General features: G+C 46.0%; 1 protein-coding gene across 6 annotated transcripts in view; it reads left to right on the top strand.

Moving 5' to 3' along the window:
* The window catches only part of LIPC (lipase C, hepatic type), a 170635-nt gene that overhangs the window by 130267 nt on the left and 20140 nt on the right, over positions 1 to 20228 (top strand). For 2 of the 6 annotated variants that reach the window (XM_047766253.1, XM_047766258.1), the window contains 4 exons: positions 9337 to 9527; positions 13398 to 13580; positions 14460 to 14577; positions 17585 to 17842. In XM_047766253.1, the coding sequence (XP_047622209.1) occupies positions 9337 to 9527; positions 13398 to 13580; positions 14460 to 14577; positions 17585 to 17842 (750 nt within the window). Of the gene's footprint in view, positions 1 to 5986; positions 6153 to 9336; positions 9528 to 13397; positions 13581 to 14459; positions 14578 to 17584; positions 17843 to 20228 lie in introns of those variants that run through there. The other 4 variants (XM_047766257.1, XM_047766254.1, XM_047766255.1 and 1 more) reach the window with 4 other exon arrangements.

The raw sequence follows: 20228 nt of genomic DNA, 5'->3' as shown, positions 1-20228 counted from the left end.
ACACAGTATGCAAGCTTTTAAGCTGGGCCTCTTTCACTAGTATAATGCATTTGAGATTCATCTGTACTGCTGCATGGATCATAAATGTTCTCCTTTTTATTGCTAAGTAGTATTCCATTGTGGTCCATCCCATGAATTGACCGCAATTTGTTTATCCATTCACTAGGTATGAGTTGTTACTAGTTTGAGACTGTTATGAATAAAGCTGCTGTATGGACATTTGCATCATTGTATGGACATATGTTTTAACTTCCCTTGGGTAAACTCTTAGGTTCGGAATTGCTGGGTCTTATGGCACATGTGCCTTCACCTCTATAAGAAATTGCCAAGTGGTTTTTCCAAAGAGGCTTCCCACCAGGAATCCCACCAAGAATGAATGAAGAGTTCTAGATGCTCCACATCTTCATCAACACTTGGTGTTGTCAGTCTTTTTAATTTTAGCCATTTTAGAGGTGGAAAGGAGAAATTGTATCTCATTCAGTAACTTGCCCAAGGTCTCATGAGTAGGAAGTGTTGGAAACAGACCTCAAACCCAAGCCACATGGCTCTTGGTCTGGAGACCTAACCATTATACTTGATAGGACTTGCTCTACTCACTAAAGTTTCAATGTGAGCAAAACCAGACCTAGGTCCTACTTTCGGGAACTGACTACCAAACTGGGGAGGTATATATTTATGTAATGACTATTCAAACAGAAAATTACAACTCCGAGAATGCCTAAAAGAACAAATAACAGGGAGATGCTACCAAGTCCAGAAACAGAGAAATTTTCCCTGAGGAAACGAAGACTGAGTTTAGAATTGGAGAAAGAGTGATGGTAGCCAGGCAAATAGGGGAAGACAGCAGAGCATGTCAGGGCAGGGGACCACATGAACAAAGACAGGGCAGGAAGGTATGTCGTACATTTCCTGTTATAGGAAAACTCTCAGAATGATTATCACTAGGGAGGGCAATTTTTATCCTCTTTTCTCTCTTCACTTTTTTACTCAGTTGCTCTAGAACTACATAAAGTGGCCAACTCCTCCTGGTTTGACAGGACAATTGGCTACCCTACCTTGAACCCATCCAAAGTGGAATGTGCCAATGACCTTGGAACCACTTTAGGGAACTAGGCCCCGTTATCCCCACAGGATTCCAGTATGAATGGAAAGTTTTTCTAAATCGCACACTCTTTTATAATCAGATATCTTGAAAAAAAAAATTCTGATTCTAGCCAGTTTCTGAGGCATACAGCCTAAGAAAAAAAGTTCAGGGAAAAAAAAAAAAAACTTTCCAGCAAGAAAACACAGCCTCTATTTACTTTTTTTCCTGGAACCCACAAAAGGAGAAACTATAGTCTGAGGCTACAGGATGGCCAGCAAAGTCAGGCCAAAGTAGACAAAAAAAAAAACCCAGAACAAATCATACTTGGGAAGATACCTTTTCTTCCATCTCTTATCATCTTATTTGACAACAAAATAGAAAAATGCAAAAAGCAAAAAAACCAAAAAACAAAAAAACACAACAGGTGGAACAGAAATGCAACAGAGAATGGGAAGGGAGTTCTCTCATGGTCTAGTGGTTGGGACTCAGGGCTTTCACCACAGCAGCTGGGGGGTTCAGACCATGGTCTGGGAGCTGAGATCCCACATCAAGTCCCTTCATGCACACGTGCGCACACACACACACAAAAGGGAAGATGGAAACTTCCAAAAGGTAATAAATTACTTCAGCAGCTTGGAGTTCCAGTTGTGGCTCAGTGGAAATGAACCCAACTAGTATCCATGAGGATTCAGGTTCAATTCCTGGCCTCACTCAGCAGGTTAAGGATCCAGCCATGAGCTGTGGTTTAGGTCAAAGACCCAGCTCAGATCCCAAGTTGCTGTAGCTGTGGTGTAGGCCAGCAGCTGCAGCTCTGATTTGACCCCTAGCCTGGAACTTCCATTTGCAGTGGGTGCAGGCTTAAAAAACAAACAAAAATTATTTCAGCAACTCTAGATCCCAAAGCTTTTCTAAAGAATAGCTATGGGAGTTCCTGCTGTGGCACAGTGAGTTATGAATCTGACTGCGGTGGCTCTTGTTGCTGCAGGAGCCTCAAGTTTTATTCCCCACCTGACACAGTGTGTTAAAGGATCCAGCATTGCTATAAGTGCAGGGTAGGTCATAGCTGCAGCTCAGATTCAATCCCTGGCCCAGAAACTTCCATATGCCATGGGTGAGGCCATGAAATTAAAAAATAAAAATTTTTTAAAAGAACAGCTATAAAATAAATTCATTCAAGACAAATTTTAGGACTTTCTGCTGGGTTCAAAACAGTATCCTAATGACCTAAAAAGTTACCACTGTATAAAGCACCTCAGAGGAGCAACTTATGCCTTAGATCATTTGGGTTTAATATTATAGGGTGGACCAGCTATAATAGAAAAAAATAAAAATCATGAAGAAAAATATTATAAGGCAGTAATGCTGGGGTGTCACAAGAGCTGGGAGATGCTACAAAGATTACAAACTATATTATCCAAATTGAGATACTCAGGCATAGGAACATTTTTAAGATAGTAAGTAATTGGAAGAGTTCAGATTAAGGCAAAATTCAAGATGGCAGGAGTGGCAGAAGCATTGCTCACCAGGGCTTGGGCAAAATCTGCTTATCGTCAAAGATCAGCAACAGCTAAGAGCTGAATCTGTAAATGCCCAGTAGTGACTAGATTCTCATTTAAGTTTTTTCTCGTGCTGACGCCCTAGAAATTTTGAGGTCAGTGTTCCTCATCTGCACATCACACGCCTGACTACAACAGTCAGGAACAGAGCTGTGGCTACATTTATTTCGTACGTTTTTTCCATCCTGAGCAGAAGACATGGCCCAGAGGATTTTTCAGGGTAATCATGAAGTTATGGTCTTTCAGAGGACCTGCCCAACTAGTCCCAGACCTGGGAATATTTTCAGTACATTTACGAAGTGAAATCACATGTGTGCATGCACTTGCACGTATGCACACATACAGCAATTTAATTAATGAATGTGAAGGTATTTCACAAGCAACTCTGCAGGGGGTGGGGGGCACATTAATACCTGTGACTCCTGTCCTGCACCTGTGTCCTCAGCCCAAGCCAGTACACGGGAGGTGCTCAACGAACATGAAACTGAGGAGATGCATCCAGGCCAGGCTTCAAGGGCAGAAGACAGGTCCTGACTCCTATCAGCATTTTATTGTAGAATCCTTGGTTCTCCCCTAAGTCAGCTCAGTCACCAGCATTTACCCAACTACTGATTTCCTTACCAAAAAGAAATGAAATAATTTATTCTTATGCAGAATTTTTAGGAACTCTCAGACCTGGGGGCTGACTCAGGAACAGAGAAATCACTGGCTGCAAGGAATCTAATGTTTAGAAATGTAATGACTGCACCCAGGTTCTCCTTTTGACTGATTCTGAGGAAGTTTTGTTGGCCCAGGAACGTGCTGTCATGCAGAGCCTCCCAAGCCTCCCAAGCCCATCAGCTCACTCTCCAGATTACAAGGGCTAACTCCCTCAAAGGCTTTGACCGTCTACCTTAGTTAATACTCTCCCTCAAAGCCATAGGCTATTCCCCAGATTCTTATCATTGGTGTGTCTTTATCTCTTCTAAAGACATGAGAAAATGACAATTTCAGAAGACATGCCAAAGAAGGAAAGTCTCCTATCTAATACAACTGGGGCAAATTTCTTCATTCATAAAGAAATCATTGGATTTCCTCAGCACTCACAAGGTCTGATGTTTAAATGAGGTCATACAAATAAGACAGTTAGAAAAGTGCCTGGCATAGAGAAAGCACTCAATAAATATTATCTTAAAAGGGTTGAATATCAATTTGAATATATATGCATATATAAAGAGATATAAATAAGATCACACCTAAAAAGCTAATGATTCTACTTTTGGGAATCTTCACTAAAAAAACAAAAAGAAAAAACAAAACAAAACTTAGCTTTCCCATTGTGGCTCAGCAGTAACAAAATCTGACTAGTATCCATGAGGATGCGGGTTCAATCCCTGGCCCCACTCAGTGGGTTAAGGATCCAGCAATGCCATGAGCTGCGGTGTAGGTCACAGGCCAGGCTCAGGTCTGGCATTGCTGTGGCTGTATTGTGGGCTGGAAGCTACAGCTCTAATTTCACCCCTAGCCTGGGAACTTCCATATGTCATGGGTGCAGACCTAAAAAGACAAATTTTTTTTTAAAAATAGTCATAAACTCAGACAAAGATTTATATATAAAGATGGTCATCAGAGCATTGTTAGTAATAGAAAAAAAAATACTGGAAACAACCTAAATTCCAACAATGAAACAAATTATGTCACTTTTCAAAAATATGTTTTTGAAGAATTTTTAATGCTATAAGAAAATAACAACAAGTGAAGAGGTCTATAAAACCATTCACATAATATGATCTCAATTATGGACACCCCAAATAAACATCTGTGGAACAAATATCTCCGTAATAAAAGACTCCAAAAATTACTTATGTATATTCCTAAGTGCTGAGATTCTTTATTCATTTCAGCATTTTCAGATTGTATATCTACAATGAGCATGTATTAATTCTACAGACAAATGAAATATAAACCTGTTAAGACTCTATTACAATACTACAGTTAAAACACAGCAAAAACAACTGTGAGTTCTCAGACTTGGCCAGTGGGTGGGGGGGGAGGGGGCAGAAAAGATTAATCCTGAGGCTGAGTCCTCGGCATTTGGTGACCCTAGTAGGTCACCAAGAGGACAGAGAGGATATTCCAGAATGGCTCTTCGGCCTTCTAGCTTGAACAACAGCGTGGACAAATGATGGTGTCATGAACCTCAATAGGAATTGCAGAAAGGAAGGAAGAAGATTGGTTGAGAGGAAAGGAAATAAATTCAGTTTGGCCTCACTGAGTTTGCAGTGACAAAAGAGTCCACAGGTGGAGAAACCCAGTCAAGGGCTGGTTGTGTGCAGGGCTAAAGTTGAGGAGAGAGATGTTGGTATACTTTTGGGTTTGAGTTATGGTCATGCATCCTTAAACCCGTGGTTTTGCCCAAGGATGTTCCAGTATTCTCTGAAGGGGTCAGTTGGACTCTCCTCCTGTGGAGGATCAGACACTTCCTTCCATCCAAAATGCGATCTGGAGTAGCCTCCCTCAGTCACAGGACTGCTACTGAATTATAGCAAAGAGCCCTACTTTTGAAGCCCTTCTTCACAGAGACTCACTATGACATAAATGCCGTTTGGTGCTGTGGGTGCAGCTTCTATTGAGGACTGCAGAGCACTCTCAGAGTCAACCACATGCAACTTGCTACTGTATATCTGTATATTTCATAGGAATGGTGTTCAAAACAGTGGCCACTGCTTCCCGTAGTAGCCTCTTTTTTTTTTTGCTTTTTAGAGCCACACCCATGGCATATGGAAGTTCCCAGGCTAGGGGTCTAATTGGAGCCACAGCCACAGCCACAACAATGCAGGATCCGAGCTGCTTCTGCAAGCTACACCACAGCTCACGGCAACACCGGATCCTTAACCCACTGAGCAAGGCCGAGGATCAAGCCCACAACCTCATGGTTCCTAGTCGGATTTGTTTCTGCTGCAGCACGATGGCAACTCCCACTGTGGCCTCTTTTTACAAAAACCCAATAAGGAAAATCGCCTCCAGCTTCAGGACCAGGAAAGTGTGAGCAACTGGACACCATGAATTCTATAACTTCCCCTGTTTCCCTCTTTGCTTTGGCCAATAGAAAGCTCAGAACATAATCTGTGGCCTATCTTCTGCAACCTTATATGATCGCGGAGTGCGCATTTTAGGGTGCTAACTTACTAACATGTCTATCTTTGATGTTTTACTGCCTTTATTTTCTCCTCGTCCCAATTTTTTTAACTATGAATTTTCATGACCCACTTAAGGTCACAATTTTTATTCCACATCATGGCCACCCATCTGCTTCTATCTCTTGGAGTTACGCAAAAGAATTCTAGGCCCTCTTCACTACAGCAGCCCTTCAATGCTCAGGTCTTCCACTAAATCTTTTTTTTTTTTTTTTCAGCCCCAGAGCCCCCACTTTCTTCAACAATTTCTCCTAGGCATGAACTCCTACAGGATCCTCCATCCTTCCAGATGCTGCATCTCCTCTGGGCATCCTCCCTAAAAAGCCCCTACTCAAGGTATCCCTCCATTACAGTTCTCACAGCAGCTACATGTGCTGATGTAGAATTTGACTGTGAGAATGGCTGATTCTCACACTTCCTTTCCCAGTTTGCCTTCAACTAGGACCTAACCAGGGCCCAGGACATAATATAGTAATATATGCTTAATAAGTATTTGTTGAGGAAGTAAAGGAATGAACGAATATCTGCACAACTTCCTCGATCACGCACATGCTAAAAGAGAGACAAGCCTTGAGAAAGAAAAGGAAGAGCCCAGGTCTACACAGGTGTTTGTGAGCCTTTTCCTAAGCAACTCTTTAAGGACAACTCTCTTTCCCTAGGACTCTCCTGAACAGCCTTGAGGCCCCAGGCTCCCGGGCCAGAGCAGATTCTCCCAGTTAGATTCCAAGTAAATACATATAGGACAGAACCGGTCCTATGAATACAACAGGGGTAAATTTTCACAGAAAGAGAAGATGTCACTAAATAGAAATGCAAGATGCTAGGTGCTCTGATCCATACTTATTTTAACAACACACCCTTAAATGGGCACAAATTATTCGCCAGGCCTTGTTCTGAACTCGTGACAAATATCAACTTATTTAATCCCTGTAACAACTTTACAGCCTGGGTATTATCTCTATGCCCATTTTATTTTCAGATAGCCCTTTTAGCATTCAAGTCAGCTATCCTGGAATGAAGGAAGATGTAGCTATTCGGTTACTGAATGAAAGAAAATTAGTTACCTTGAGCTCCAGTGCATAAATGGCTGACAAATTGAACAAGTAGCCTTTGATCTGGGATTCAGATCTCACAGAATACCTCATCCCTCTCTAAGCACTTATTAAGCATCTAGCAGCTCTGCCTTCCGTGAGTTCACAGCCTGGTGGAGGGAACACCACACGCCAAAGCAAATCAATTACCGGGTCTCATGACAAGTACCTTAAGATCAGGGGCCAACATTGTGCTAGCAGCAAGAAGAAGTAATTACCTCTGGCTAGAGGAGAAAGCTTCCTGGAGGGGGGCAGGGTATCGGAGTTTGGTTAAAGGCTGGACCAGAGTTCACAGCAAAACGGCGGGGAGGGAAGTGAGAGTACAAAGCCGCATTGGGAAGGAGTAGCAGTCTAGGGTAGCGGGAGAGCATAGAGAGGGGTGGAGGTAAGGGGTGAGGGATTATCATTCAGGCGGTGGCCTTGGCTGCAACACCAAGCTTAAAGTCAATAATGAGTATAATAGTCATTTCTGCTCTGGAAAGATTCTTTGAGCAGCAGTGTGGGGGAGGGCGGTGAGACTAAACAGAGAGACCAGTTTGGAAGCCCTGGCAATAAACCAAGCAAGAAACAGGGTGCACCTAAATTAGGGCACTGGATTCTAGGGCTGTTTGGGAACCTGAAGCTTTTGACTGATTGGATGGCTGGAGAAACAGTGTAAGATGACACCCTGGCTTCTGTCTGGACAGCTGTTGGCCTGTTTGCAGCGTCTCTTCATTGCTTGCAATGAAATGGGAAGCACAATCGGCTCTCCCTTGCGGGGAAGAGGGCAAGCTCAGACCATCTCTAAGCTTGGGAAAGCCAAACTGGGCAGCAGAAATTTTCTTCATTATCTCAGAGACGTTATTCCAATTCTCACTCACATCTTCTTTTAATAAAATATGATGCATTTCATTCTGTCATCATAGTGAAAAATCATCGCCCTTTCCTGGGAATTAATAACCTTTCAAATTAATAACCTTTGGGTAGGAAAATTGGTTTCATTAATGCCTCCCCTTGCACTTTGTAGTTTTCATCATCTCTCTGTTCTGCTGTCCCCTGAAACCAAAAGACCAAGACTTATTGTTGGAGAAGCCTGAATGATTTTATGCTCAGAAAGGATGATCAGGGTTCTTAGTAACTGAGCTGAATGGAGTTCACTGGCCAAAAATGCTGGTATGGCCTTGCGTCTGCCCCTCAGCCCCAGGAGAGCCTAGTCTCTGCCAGAAGAGCACCCTCCCCGAGCTCTCAGCCTGAGTTCTAATCTTGGTAGAAACAATGTCACCTATCTTGGAGTGCCACAACCCTGGGAACATGGCCACTCCTCAGGCTCTACCCAGCCCTTGATCAGAGGCATGTGTCTTTAGCTGACACCATGGTCTTGACAGCTGTTGGGCTGCTTTGCAGAACTGGCTGATAGCACACCCTCCACAAAGTGGCTCAGTCTCAGGGTGAAGCCCCCCACCCCCACCCCCACCCCCACCCCCAGAAGAGAGGGTGGAAAGCCTTTCGGGAAAACAATAGAAGGTGTCAGCCTCAAGACAATCTTCTCCCCATCCCATCCTCCCACAATCTTTGAAAGATTCTGAATGGATATTTCTGCTGAAAAAATTCCTTGATAAAGAGTTTATCATCTTATTATCTAGAACATAAAGTCTAGACTCCTAGCATCCCAGTACCCCCACCCCCACGCTCCGGCTGCCCAGCCTTCTGCCTGCTTACACCCACAAGGTCCCATGCCTCTAAGCCCTTACTCAGCTATTCTCCCAGCTTGGAAAGTCCTGCTCCTTCCACCCACCCCACACACCCACACATACACAAGCCCTCTTTCTTCCCTCAAGGGCAGCATCAGCATCACTTCCCCTGAAAATCTTCCATGAATGCCAAGCCCCATCAAGCAGAATCCACCACTCCCTTTGTGACCTTCCCCACCCCTACCTGGTCCAAGCAAGACTACATGTGAGAACAAGCTGAGCTACAGGAGAGAAAGCATAGTATCATCTAACTAAGATGCTCTGTGTGCTGGCTCCCTAGCATAAGAATGTAGGGAATCGCAATCAGAGAGATCAGGTTCAAATTCTACCACTTACTAGCAGCATGATTTGGAGTAAAATACTTTTCCTCTCTGAACTTCAGTCCCAGTTGCCTCACCCATATTCCCACCATCCTAGAGTTACTCTAGTGTCTGACTGGCTAATCCTGTAGTCACTGGGATGACAGGGTGATCCGGCCCCCTCCACCTGGGTATGTGGTCCTCCTAGGTCACCCTCCTTCATCTCCCAAGACAGAAACGGCCATTCTGCTGGGTTCCCCAAAGCCATAGCCCATCCCTACCTCCAGCACTTAGTAGTAACCCCATTGCCTAGCACTCTTAGAAATCCTTGGGTTGCCCCAGAACTGGCAGAAGTGAAACAAATGCCAGGTTAAGCATTGTCCCCAATTTTATATTCCAGAGCTACTGGGAAGAAGATCTCGAGCTGCTGAAACAAAGGAAACATTGCAGGAGACAAAAACCACCAGATTCCTTCTCTTTAGAGAAGAAACCGATCGGGGCTGTCAGATTCGGCTCGATCACCTAGACACGTTACAGCAGTGCGGCTTCAACTCCTCTCTGCCCCTGGTGATGATAATCCACGGCTGGTTGGTAGGAAATGCTTACACACCTTTTTTCTCTCTGATTTTACATTTTCTTTTTTTTTTTCTCCCTTGTGTGTTCAATTTTAATAAAAAGATAGGGAGCTGGTGATAACAACTTCATGCATATTTGTAAAGTACATTCTAATTTTCCAAGTGCTTCCCCACATATTATCTCATTGATTATCTCAATTTCATGAGTAAGCAGGGCAGGGAAAGTATAATTATCTTCACATTTCAGGTAATAAAATGTGGCTCAAAGTGGTCGCACAGCACATAAGGGCCCGTAAGGGGTTGCAGTTCATGAAGGTGAATCTGTGTCTTTCCCAAGAGAAGGTAGGAAGCCAGAAAACATAGTCTCCCAATGAAATGTTGTATCTGATCTGTAAGGATTAAGTCCAGCTGCAGATAACAGAAACCCAAACTGGCAGTAGTTCAAATAAAACAGAAGGGTCTTTTTTTTTTCCCCATTTCACACAAAAGTCCAGAAATATGTAATCCAAAATGAATAAACTCTTTTGGTCAATGAAGTCCTTGAGGACCCAGTTCATTCCCTGCTCACTACTCTGCCATCCTTAAAGTGTGGCCTTCATCCTCATAATCCAAGATGGCAGCTAGAGCGCTAACTATCGCATCTGTATTCCAGGCAGCACAAAGTAGTAGAAGGTATACACAAAAAAAATCAAAAGAGTTTTTTCAAAAACAACTATATTGAGATATAATTTCCATACCCTACAATTCATCCATTTAAAGTGTACAATTCAAAGGCTCTTGATATTTAAGTGTGTTTTCTTAGGCTAGCTTGCTAGAAGCATCTGTGAAATGCTTCCAGTTATATCCATCGGCCATACTGAGATGGAAAGGTGCCTGAGATATGCAGCCTCTTAGAGAAAGTGTAGCTTTTTAGTGATGCTGAAATTCTATTACTGTGGAAGAAAGGGAAGAAGAATATTGTGGGCAATGATTGAAGTCAAACAAACATGTTTCCAAGAGAAAATTCTGCCTTCTTGGTTTCCACAATTTGAAGCTTGGTTCACACTTTGAAACCTCCAGCAATTTGGGATCTATGACTTGAAAACCTTTCCCTGCCATATAGTTAAAAAATACTCTAGAAACCTTCATCTATCCTACCCTAGAGAGCAAAATGAGCCCATCCACCCACCACCACTCTTTCAACATGGATTCACTGATACTCTCCACATGAACAAAACAGACCCCGGGCCTGGCTTTCTGAAGCAGGGGAACCAGACAAAGCCATGTGGGTGGCTCTAGCCACAAGGTGGGGTGCCTACTATTGCCATCCCAGAAAAACACAGAGGCTCTTGCAGCCTGCCAGCAGCTTCCCCCTAGGACTTAAAGGGGCCCATCCTTGGGAAGTGGGGGCTTTCTTGCCCCTAGAGAAGAGACATAACTCAGATGAGACCCTCCAGGAAGCTAAGCCTTTTACATTAGATAGCAGCCCATTTAATCCTCACACTTCCCTCTACAGCCAGTTGAGTTAATCTCATCTCTCAGAAAAGGAAACTGCAGCTCAGAGAGGTCAAGTGGCTACCACAGTTACACAGCCCTCAGTGGACAGAAACCCAAAAGCAGAACCCGCAAGCTCCAAATCCCACACTCTTTTTTCTTTTTTTCTGTCTTTTTGCCATTTCTTGGGCCGCTTCCACGGCATATGGAGGTTCCCAGGCTAGGGGTCTAATCGGAGCTGTAGCCACCGGCCTATGCCACAGCCACAGCCACTCGGGGATTGAGCCGCATCAGCAACCTACACCACAGCTCACGGCAATGCCAGATCCCTAACCCACTGAGCAAGGTCAGGGATCGAACCTGCAACCTCATGGTTCCTAGTCGGATTCGTTAACCACTGAGCCACGACGGGAACTCCAAAGCCCACACTCTTAAAGACTCCACTCCATCTTTTGTCAAGGATGGAACCTTATCAAGGATGGGTTTGACAGGGGGCCCCATCACACAGCAGGTCCCACACTGCATTCTCCTGACCGCTGCTCTCTCTAGCTGGGCATGATGCCCCATCCCTGTTTCTTTAAGAAAAGCATAGAATAGGGGGCAGAGGCAGAACCTGAGAGGAGGCCCATCTTAAAGGGAACTCAAGGTCAGACATGGAAAGCTCTTCCATGGCAGCAGAGGTGGTTAAGGATAGACTAGAAAGCCAGTCATTGTTGAGGGAAGAACTTCCATCTCTTCAGCTGCTTTTCCCAAAGGGACCTTCCTTTAAAGAGTAAAAGAGAAAAGAAATTGGGAAGGAGGGACTGCATCCTGAGCAAAGCTTTGGGGAGAGCAGAGCTATGGACTTGGCCCTGGACTCAAGGTGAAGACTTGAGCTGAAAGCCTCAAAGCATGGAAGGCTGTACCCCACACGGCAGGATCTCCCACCTGACCCCACCTCCCCCAACTCCCCCCATCTCTGCTTGTACTCCTTCCACAGACCATGTGATTTCTCTCCTCTTGGCCTTGGCTCAGGCTGTGTCTTCTGCCTGTGGTGTCCTATCCCTCTTCTGCTGCTGGAAAATAGCCATTATATATTAGGTGCTCCAGAAATATTTGTTAACTGAATTAATGGCTGATTAAATATCTTGTTTACAAACATGAAGAGAAGAGGGTCTTCTTACCAGGATCTTTTTACCAGAATGAGTTCTTTTTTTTCAAAATCTTATCTAGACTGGAATACATCCACTATTGCAAGTAATAATGATAACAACGGGCAGCAGCTACTGTTGCCACAACTCCCATTTACTGAGCTCTTGCTTTGTTCCAAGCACTGTTCTAAGTACCTTACATCTATTAACTTATTTCGTTCTCCCAACAACCCTGGAAAGAGGATGCTATTTTTACCCCATTCTCCATACAGGGAAACTGGAGCACTGAAAAGGTAACTTGCCCAAGGTCACTCAGCTAGTAACTAAGAGAGTCTGGGATTGAACTCAAGATGCTACAACCACATAGAAGGCACTGGGTAGACATTTACTAAATGAACACATCTTAACCCAGAATCACATGCCAAACCATCAGTATTGTTACCAGTGCCACCTCTGTGTTCTTGTCTTCAATCACACCTGAATGACTGCTCTCCCCAGATGTACCCCACTGCCCTTTTGTGAATCTGCACTTCTGCACGTGCTCTTCCTTCTGCCTGGAATGCCCTAGACACCACCGTCCACGCATTCACCCGCCCACCTCGATTCTTCTAAGCAAACTGCTATTTACCCTTCAAGACACAGCACAAATGCCTTTGCTCCTTCAGGAGTGCCCTGCAAACTAGCTCTCAAACAGGGTACCTACACACAACGATTCTCCATAAACATTTATTGAGTGCCTACTCTGTCCTGCTTACGGTGCTAGCAGAGGAGAGCAGAGCCAGCGAGGGTGGGATTCAGAGGCACGGCAGCACAGCCCCTCCCCAGAAGAGGTGGCACTGGAGCTGACCCTCAAAGGACAGGTGGTCTCTCTACCTGATTTACAGAGACATTTTCATCGTTTTAAGGCTTGGAAAGTCCTAAAATAGGGCAATGATCAGAAAACAGCTCCCTTTTGAGAGGCGGGAGTAGTACCCAGGGGGCACGGGAAAACTCGAGACAATTTTGGCATTTACAACTTGGGGACGGGGGGGGGGGGGGGGGGGGCGGGGAGGCAGAGATGCTACTGAACAGCCACAGAACTGCCCCACAACAAAGAGGTATCTGGCTCCAGATGGTGCTGAGGTTGAGAAGCCTCTTGCCAAGCCCTTTCTCTTGGAGAGAAGGACCCAGCATGAGCTAAGAGTTGGAGAAGAGAGGTGAACCAGGAGAGAGAGGAAGCTAGCATGGTGCTCCCTTGCTCCGCCCTCCCAGTAACGCTGATGACCCTGTGGGCCCACCCTCAGATGGATGGCTTGCTGGAAGACTGGGTCTTGCAGATGGTGGCGGCACTGAAGTCTCAGCTGGCCCAGCCAGTGAACGTGGGGCTGGCAGACTGGGTCACCCTGGCCCACAACCACTATACCATGGCTGTCCGCAACACCCGCCTTGTTGGCCGGGAGATCAAGGCTCTTCTCCAGTGGCTGGAGGTGAGACCTGCCCTGACCTTCACCCTACCCCCATCCCCACCTCCGCCCCCTCCCCCTCCCCCTCCCCTCTTCTCCCTTCCTCCAAGACAATTGAGCTGGTCTCCTATAGCAGAGCATACAGGAAAAACACTTCTGCTAAGCTCACAGGAATGGGAAGGCACAGGACAGAGAATGGACCCCCAGGGCTCTCTCAGATGCCTTCCTTGAACCCCTATTTTGTGGAATGATCTGCCCCTACTCCCCCATCCACTATTACTTTTATGCTCACTTCCTTGGATGTGCTAAGGGATCTAAACACACCCTGTAGGGAGTTCCCATTGTAGCTCAGCTGGTTAATTACCCGGATAGTATCCCTGAAGATGCAGGTTCAATCCCTAGTCTCGCTCAATGGGTTAAAGATCCAGCATTGCCACAAGTTACAATGTAGGTCACAGATGCAGCTCAGATCCTGCATTTCTGTGGCTGTGGCATAGGCTGGCAGCTGCGACTCTGATTCCACCCCTAGCCTGGTGAACTTCATATACCTCAGGTGAGGCCCTAAAAAGACAAAAAAGAAGGAAAAAAATCCCAAAACCCTGTGAACTACCGAAGTCCCACATGAATGAATGGGATCACTTCTGCAAGGCATTAACATCCAGGTGAAGCCAGGTGGACAGGAAGCAGCATCACCAGGCAGGACCCCAGGTAGCTGAGCCCAAAAGCCAACAGGACAGGGTCAGCAAGGTGAGAAACCAGTTTGGGTCCTGAGTAGGACTTAAGCACCTCACTTATGATCAGGCACAAAGAACAGAGAGAGCCCAGAACAAGCTGGACCCCCCAAAGGCTTTACCCAGGCAGCTCTCCTCCCCCTTCTACAGCCACCTCACTGCTGTCTTCCAGGAATCTGTTCATTTTTCTCCAAGCAAGGTTCATCTAATTGGGTACAGCCTGGGTGCACACGTCGCCGGATTCGCTGGCAGTTACATGGGCAGAAAGCACAAGATTGGGAGAATTACAGGTAACCATGCCTGATAAGTAGCAACTATAATCTCTACAACTGCCCCTCGGCGTGGAGTAAGGACCGGCTTTTCTAGCAGGCTCATAATTAACACACCCCCAGCTTCCTTCAAGCTCTGTTAGAGTTCACAGGAGGACTCGTAGCACTATTTATTTCAAACATGACCACTGTCAGATTGCTGTTCCAAGAGAATTTAGATCCAATCACAGCCTCACTTCCTATGGCCTTGCCTCAAACAAATGTCTCTCATAGTCATGCCAAACAGGTCCTAAAATGTAGATAGCAGAAAAGAGTTTATTTTCAACCTATAATTTTAAAAGCCCAGTGTGAGTTAAAGAATGACAGCCCTGGAAATCCCGTTGTGGCTCAGTGGCTTAAGAACCTGACACAGTCTCTGTGGGTTCGATCTCTGGCCTCACTCAGTGGGTTAAGAATACAGCATTGCTGCAAGCTGTAGTATAGGTCACAGATGTGGCTCAGATCTGGTGTGGCTGTGGTATAGGCCAGCAGCTGTAGCTCCAATTTGACCCCTAGCCCAGGAATTTCCATGTGCCACAGGTGTGGCTGTAAAAAGAAGGAAAAAAAAAAAAAAAAAAAAGCTAGAAGACTGACAGCTCTAAATTTGCTATAACAGACACATTTCTACCCCAGTTTCTACATTTGTGAACTACATGGGGTCTACCTCTGGGGTTCATTTGGACTGAAGGAGGGATCTCTGCACCAAAACCTCACGCCTAGCTCTATGCCAGCTTAGAATGCCCCTAGATACCCAGGAAGAGCTGAGGATGTGCAGGATAGCCTTTCCTACCAGGCGACCCTGACATAAACCTCATCCCTTCCTGCTGCCCGAGTCACATTCCAAAGAACACACCTGATGAAATAGCTCCTGAGCCCGCTGATTCCTACAGCGTAAAACGCAGGAGGCCCTGGCTAGGCCCTTGTCAGATCAGGGTCCCTGGAGCTCTCCGACTTCTCCTCCTGCTGTTCCTTTCCTGTAGTTCTAGGCTTCTAGGAACACCAGATTCTTCTCTAGTCTGCCAATAAGCCATGGCCCCTTGTGCTTCTGGGCCTGTTCAGTCATTGTTCCCTTTGTCTGGAACAACAAGCCCTAGTCTTACCTACCAAACTCCTATGCATCCTTCAAGACCTAACAGGTAAAAACATTACTTGACAAGCAAAACCAATTCAAACAAATTTTAAGATGAATAGTATGGCTGTGACCTTTTATTTTGTCAAGAAAGAACATTTTTTGGCAACTACTATCTACTGATAGCATTACTTCATAAAAGAAGAGATTTAACACTGAAAAAAAGGGAAAAGAACAGACATTTATTTATTTTTTGTCTTTTTGCCATTTCTAGGGCCACTCCCGTGGTATATGGAGGTTCCTAGGCTAGGGGTCGAATCGGAGCCGTAGTCGCCAGCCTACGCTCAAGCCACAGCAACGCGGGATCTGAGCCGCATCTGCAACCTACGCAACAGTTCACGGCAACGCTGGATCCTTAACTCACTGAGCGAGGCCAGGGATCAAACCGCAACCTCATGGTTCCTAGTCAGATTCATTAACCACTGAGCCATGACGGGAACTCTGAAAATAGCAGACATTTAAACAAACCAGATTTGTCATGATGAGAATGCATTTTCTTGTCCTGGGTTTTTTTGGTTTTTGTTTTTTGTTTTTTGTTTTTTTTCTTCCCATCTTGCTGATGACAAAGGCGGCCAGGCCCACAGAACAGTAATTGACACCCTCCATGATTTAACCCTCAATAGCCTAGGGGCAGCGGGTTAAACAGACCTCCCATGAGAACCTTCTGGGGGCCCTCTCCACACTGGCTGGTGTCACAGGCCACATCAGGCATTATTAGCCAGGCCCATACATGTCAGAGGCAGCAGGACACCTAACTACTCTGTTGTCATCTTATAGTCAGCCTAAGGAAGAAAGCAGTGTAAATCCCACCTAGACATCCTTCATTGTAATCACAGGGGAGGGCTGGAGAGCAGGGCCTGTCATGGCCCCCTGTCAATTCCCCTGTCAACAGGGATGGAAACCAGGACTGATGTGGGATAACAGAGTATCCTTCAGAAAAGGTAAAGCAGGGGAGTTCCTGTTGTGGCTTAGCGGAAACGAATCTGACTAGTATCCATGAGGTTGCACTTTCCATCCCTGGCCTCACTCAGTGGGTGAAGTATCTGGTGTTGCTGTGAGCTGTGGTATAGGTTGCAGACGAGGCTCAGATCTGTGTGGCTGTGGCTCTGGCATAGGCCTGCTGCTACAACTCCAATTTGACCCTTAGCCTGGGAGCCTTCATACGCCACGAGTGTGGCCCTAAAAAGACAAAAAAAAGGGTAAAGCAAAAGATAGAGAAAAAACTTTAGGACTGCATAAATACGCCCCAACTACAGTTAGCCAGGAGCTGCCACTTGTCTCATGCAAACCTAAGTGTCACTTAAGGACCAGAACTGTGAGCAGTCCTATCTGCTCACATTTTTCCCAGAGAACAATAATGTCACAAGGCTGTTCTGAACATTCCAATGAAATGACATTAGTGTAGGGGGAGAGCCAGCTTGTTTAGGGAAATTATTGACAACAGGCAAGCAGATAAATTCTTTCTTTGACGGGTAGGTTAGAACTACTTACAATAAGCACAGTGGTTTTTTGTATGCAAACAGATGCTCTTGAAAGCTGGAGAGGTACTTCAAATTGATTTGCTTAAATAAATCAAGCATTCCCTCATAACCTTACTTCTATCACTGAATGGTTCCTGCAAACCTTTTTTTTTTTACCCCATAGATAATGCCCAGCTGGTAGCCGATTTTTTAGCACCATGAATTACTGTGGTTTTATTCCAAAAAGGTTGTGGCAAGATTTCCTAGAGAAAGATTATGCCCCAGGATTTTCTTCTTCCTGCTAGATCATGAATGTGTAATAACATCAAAAAGCTGAAAAGAGCCTTTCTCCTGCCCTCCCCACATCCCCACCTAACCCTCCCCCTTGATTCCCTGTTAGGGCTGGATGCAGCGGGACCTTTGTTTGAAAGAGCTTCTCCCAGAGACCGTCTTTCACCGGATGACGCCAATTTTGTGGACGCCATTCACACCTTTACCCGGGAGCACATGGGCCTGAGCGTAGGCATCAAACGGCCCATAGCGCACTATGACTTCTACCCCAATGGGGGCTCCTTCCAGCCTGGCTGTCACTTGCTAGAGCTCTACAAACACATTGCAACGCATGGCTTGAATGGTGAGAAAGAAGACCCTGGCCTAGGTTGGTTTACCTCCCCACACTTGCATGGGGCCTCAGGACCCAGGAGGAGCTAATCTGGGGAATTCTGGGAAGAGTTTGGCAAGGACGGGGACCAGGGTGAACGATCTCTAAGTCCACTGAGAGACAGGGCCTGTGCGCGTGGATAAGGGCCACCTTTGCCCAGGCAGGCCCCTCCTCTGCAGCAGTGGTCTCTGAAGCCCAAGCACTGAGGGTGAGAGAGACACCACTGGAGTCCCCACTTTTCACCCACCCAGTGTGCCCAGCAAAGTCTCTCCCTGGTACTACCCCTTCTGAAAGCTTTCTCTGATGCTTCCTCAGTCAGGGGGCTTCCTCTATTCTGGGCCCCATAATGATCCACTTAATAGCTCAAGGTTCCCCCCCTCCCCGCCGCCTCTTTTTGCAGCATATGGAAGTTCCCAGGCTAGGGGTTGAATTGGAGCTGCAGCTGCCAGCCTACACCACAGGCACAGACAGCAACATAGGATCCAAACTGCATATGTGTCCTACACTGCAGCTTGCGGCAATGCTGGATCTTTTAACCCACTGAGTGAGGCCAGGGATTGAACCCTCATCCTCACAGACACTGTGTCAGGTTCTTAGCCAGTTGAGCCACAAACAGGAACTCCTAGATCATGGTTTCTTGATCCCTGGTCTAAGGCTGCACCCGCTAACCCTACAGGGCAAAGTCCAGCTCTAAATAGGTCCTTGTGACTTCCTTCATCTCAGGGCAGAAACTGAATGTGGCATTATCTGTGTTGTGATCCCACTTCTCTCTCAAACCCTAAAACCACAACATTAATGTGCACGTTGATGTTATCAAAGGTGCAGGATTAAAGAACAAAAGTGTCAGCAGAAACCATACCTTTCATAGGCATTCCAAATGTCTCATTATTATAAAATATCACCCTGATTAAGGAATGCCAGCATTCCTGTTGTGGTTCAACAGTAACGAACCAGACTAGTATCCATGAGGGTGCAGGTTCAATCCCTGTCCCCGCTCAGGGGGTTAATCCAGCAGTGCCGTGAGCTGCAATATAGGTCGCAGATGTGGCTTGGATCTGGCATTGCTGTGGCTGTGAGTAGGCTGGCAGCTGCAGCTCCAATATGATCCCTAGCCTGAGAACTTCCATATGCCATGGGTACAGCCCAAAAAAAAGAAAGAAAGAGAGAAAGAGAGAGAGAAAAGAGAGAAGAAAGGCCAACTCACCCACTCTAAGCCAACTGGAGAACCCCCACCCCTCACCCTCCCTTCTCATCCCAGTCATCTAAAACTGAGCTGAGAACACACCCTCTAGTGATGATACCACTGCCTTCAGGGCTCAGCTATCAGAATGACCTTCACACTCCAACATTATCTCATTTTGGCCAGACTCCCAGCCTTCCACCCACCCTCGCCTGAGAGAACTTTTGGGGAACTTCCCCTTATCAGGACATCTTCCTCCAGTCACTACCCCTCCCATCACCAGCAGTTCCCCATGACCTTCCTGCCCTCTTCCCAGATTTGCACCCTCCCTAAGTTCGACACACCCCTAGGACAGTGTTCATTAACTCCTTGCCTGGCAAATGCACCTCCAACCAACTACAGCCATTTCCTCTTTTGCGATAGACTGCAGATTGATGAAAGCATGTATGTTGACATAGTGCGCCCTGGGCGTGGTGTGGTTTTTCAGTTTTCTTCACTCTTAACGTTTGTTACCTCAGTCACTAGATAACTGCTTTACCATCCTCAACACCACCTGGTTAGGTGAGCTTGAGTCAGTTAGTGAATGTTCCCGAAGCTCAGTTTTCTCACTTGTAATGGCTGTCTCAAGGAGTTAAAGATCCAGGCAGGCAGTTGGTGCAGTGCCTGCCCCATGGTGGAGACTCAGCAAATATAGCCACTAGTCACCAAGAACTGAGATGAGTAATCCTGGGGAAATCAGCTTCTGGCAAAGCTCCCTGTACTCCACCTTCACATGAGGTACTTGCCCTGTCTCATGGTGGTTCCTAACATTCCTAGAGCATACTTCGCTTAAGATCAAATTAAGATTTAGAAACCCCAAAACAAACCCCACCCCAAAGGTCAAAAGCTTTGGTTGATAAACCTCCTCAACTTGCTGTTTGGAGTTAGGCCCATTCAGACCTTATCATTGGGGCATGTCCTTCTACAAGCCAATCCCCCTGCTAGTGTCACAGGCCACTTACCTCAGGCATGCACTGGCTCCCTTGGGACGTGGCAGGGGAGGCCTTGGCTCTCATCAGACCATTAGCCACGTCCCAAGCGTGCCTAGGCATTGGTTTACCCAACTTCATTCAGAGGCATTCCATACAAGCCTGTTCTGATAACTGGCCCCTAAAGCATCCGCACTTGTGTACTTTTTTTCTTTTAACAGCCGCACCTGCAGCA

Source organism: Phacochoerus africanus, chromosome 2, assembly GCF_016906955.1.
Source record: "Phacochoerus africanus isolate WHEZ1 chromosome 2, ROS_Pafr_v1, whole genome shotgun sequence".
Lineage (NCBI taxonomy): Eukaryota > Metazoa > Chordata > Mammalia > Artiodactyla > Suidae > Phacochoerus > Phacochoerus africanus.
The sequence above is the reverse complement of the archived record's forward strand: the minus strand, read 5'-3'. Positions and strand labels throughout refer to the sequence as shown.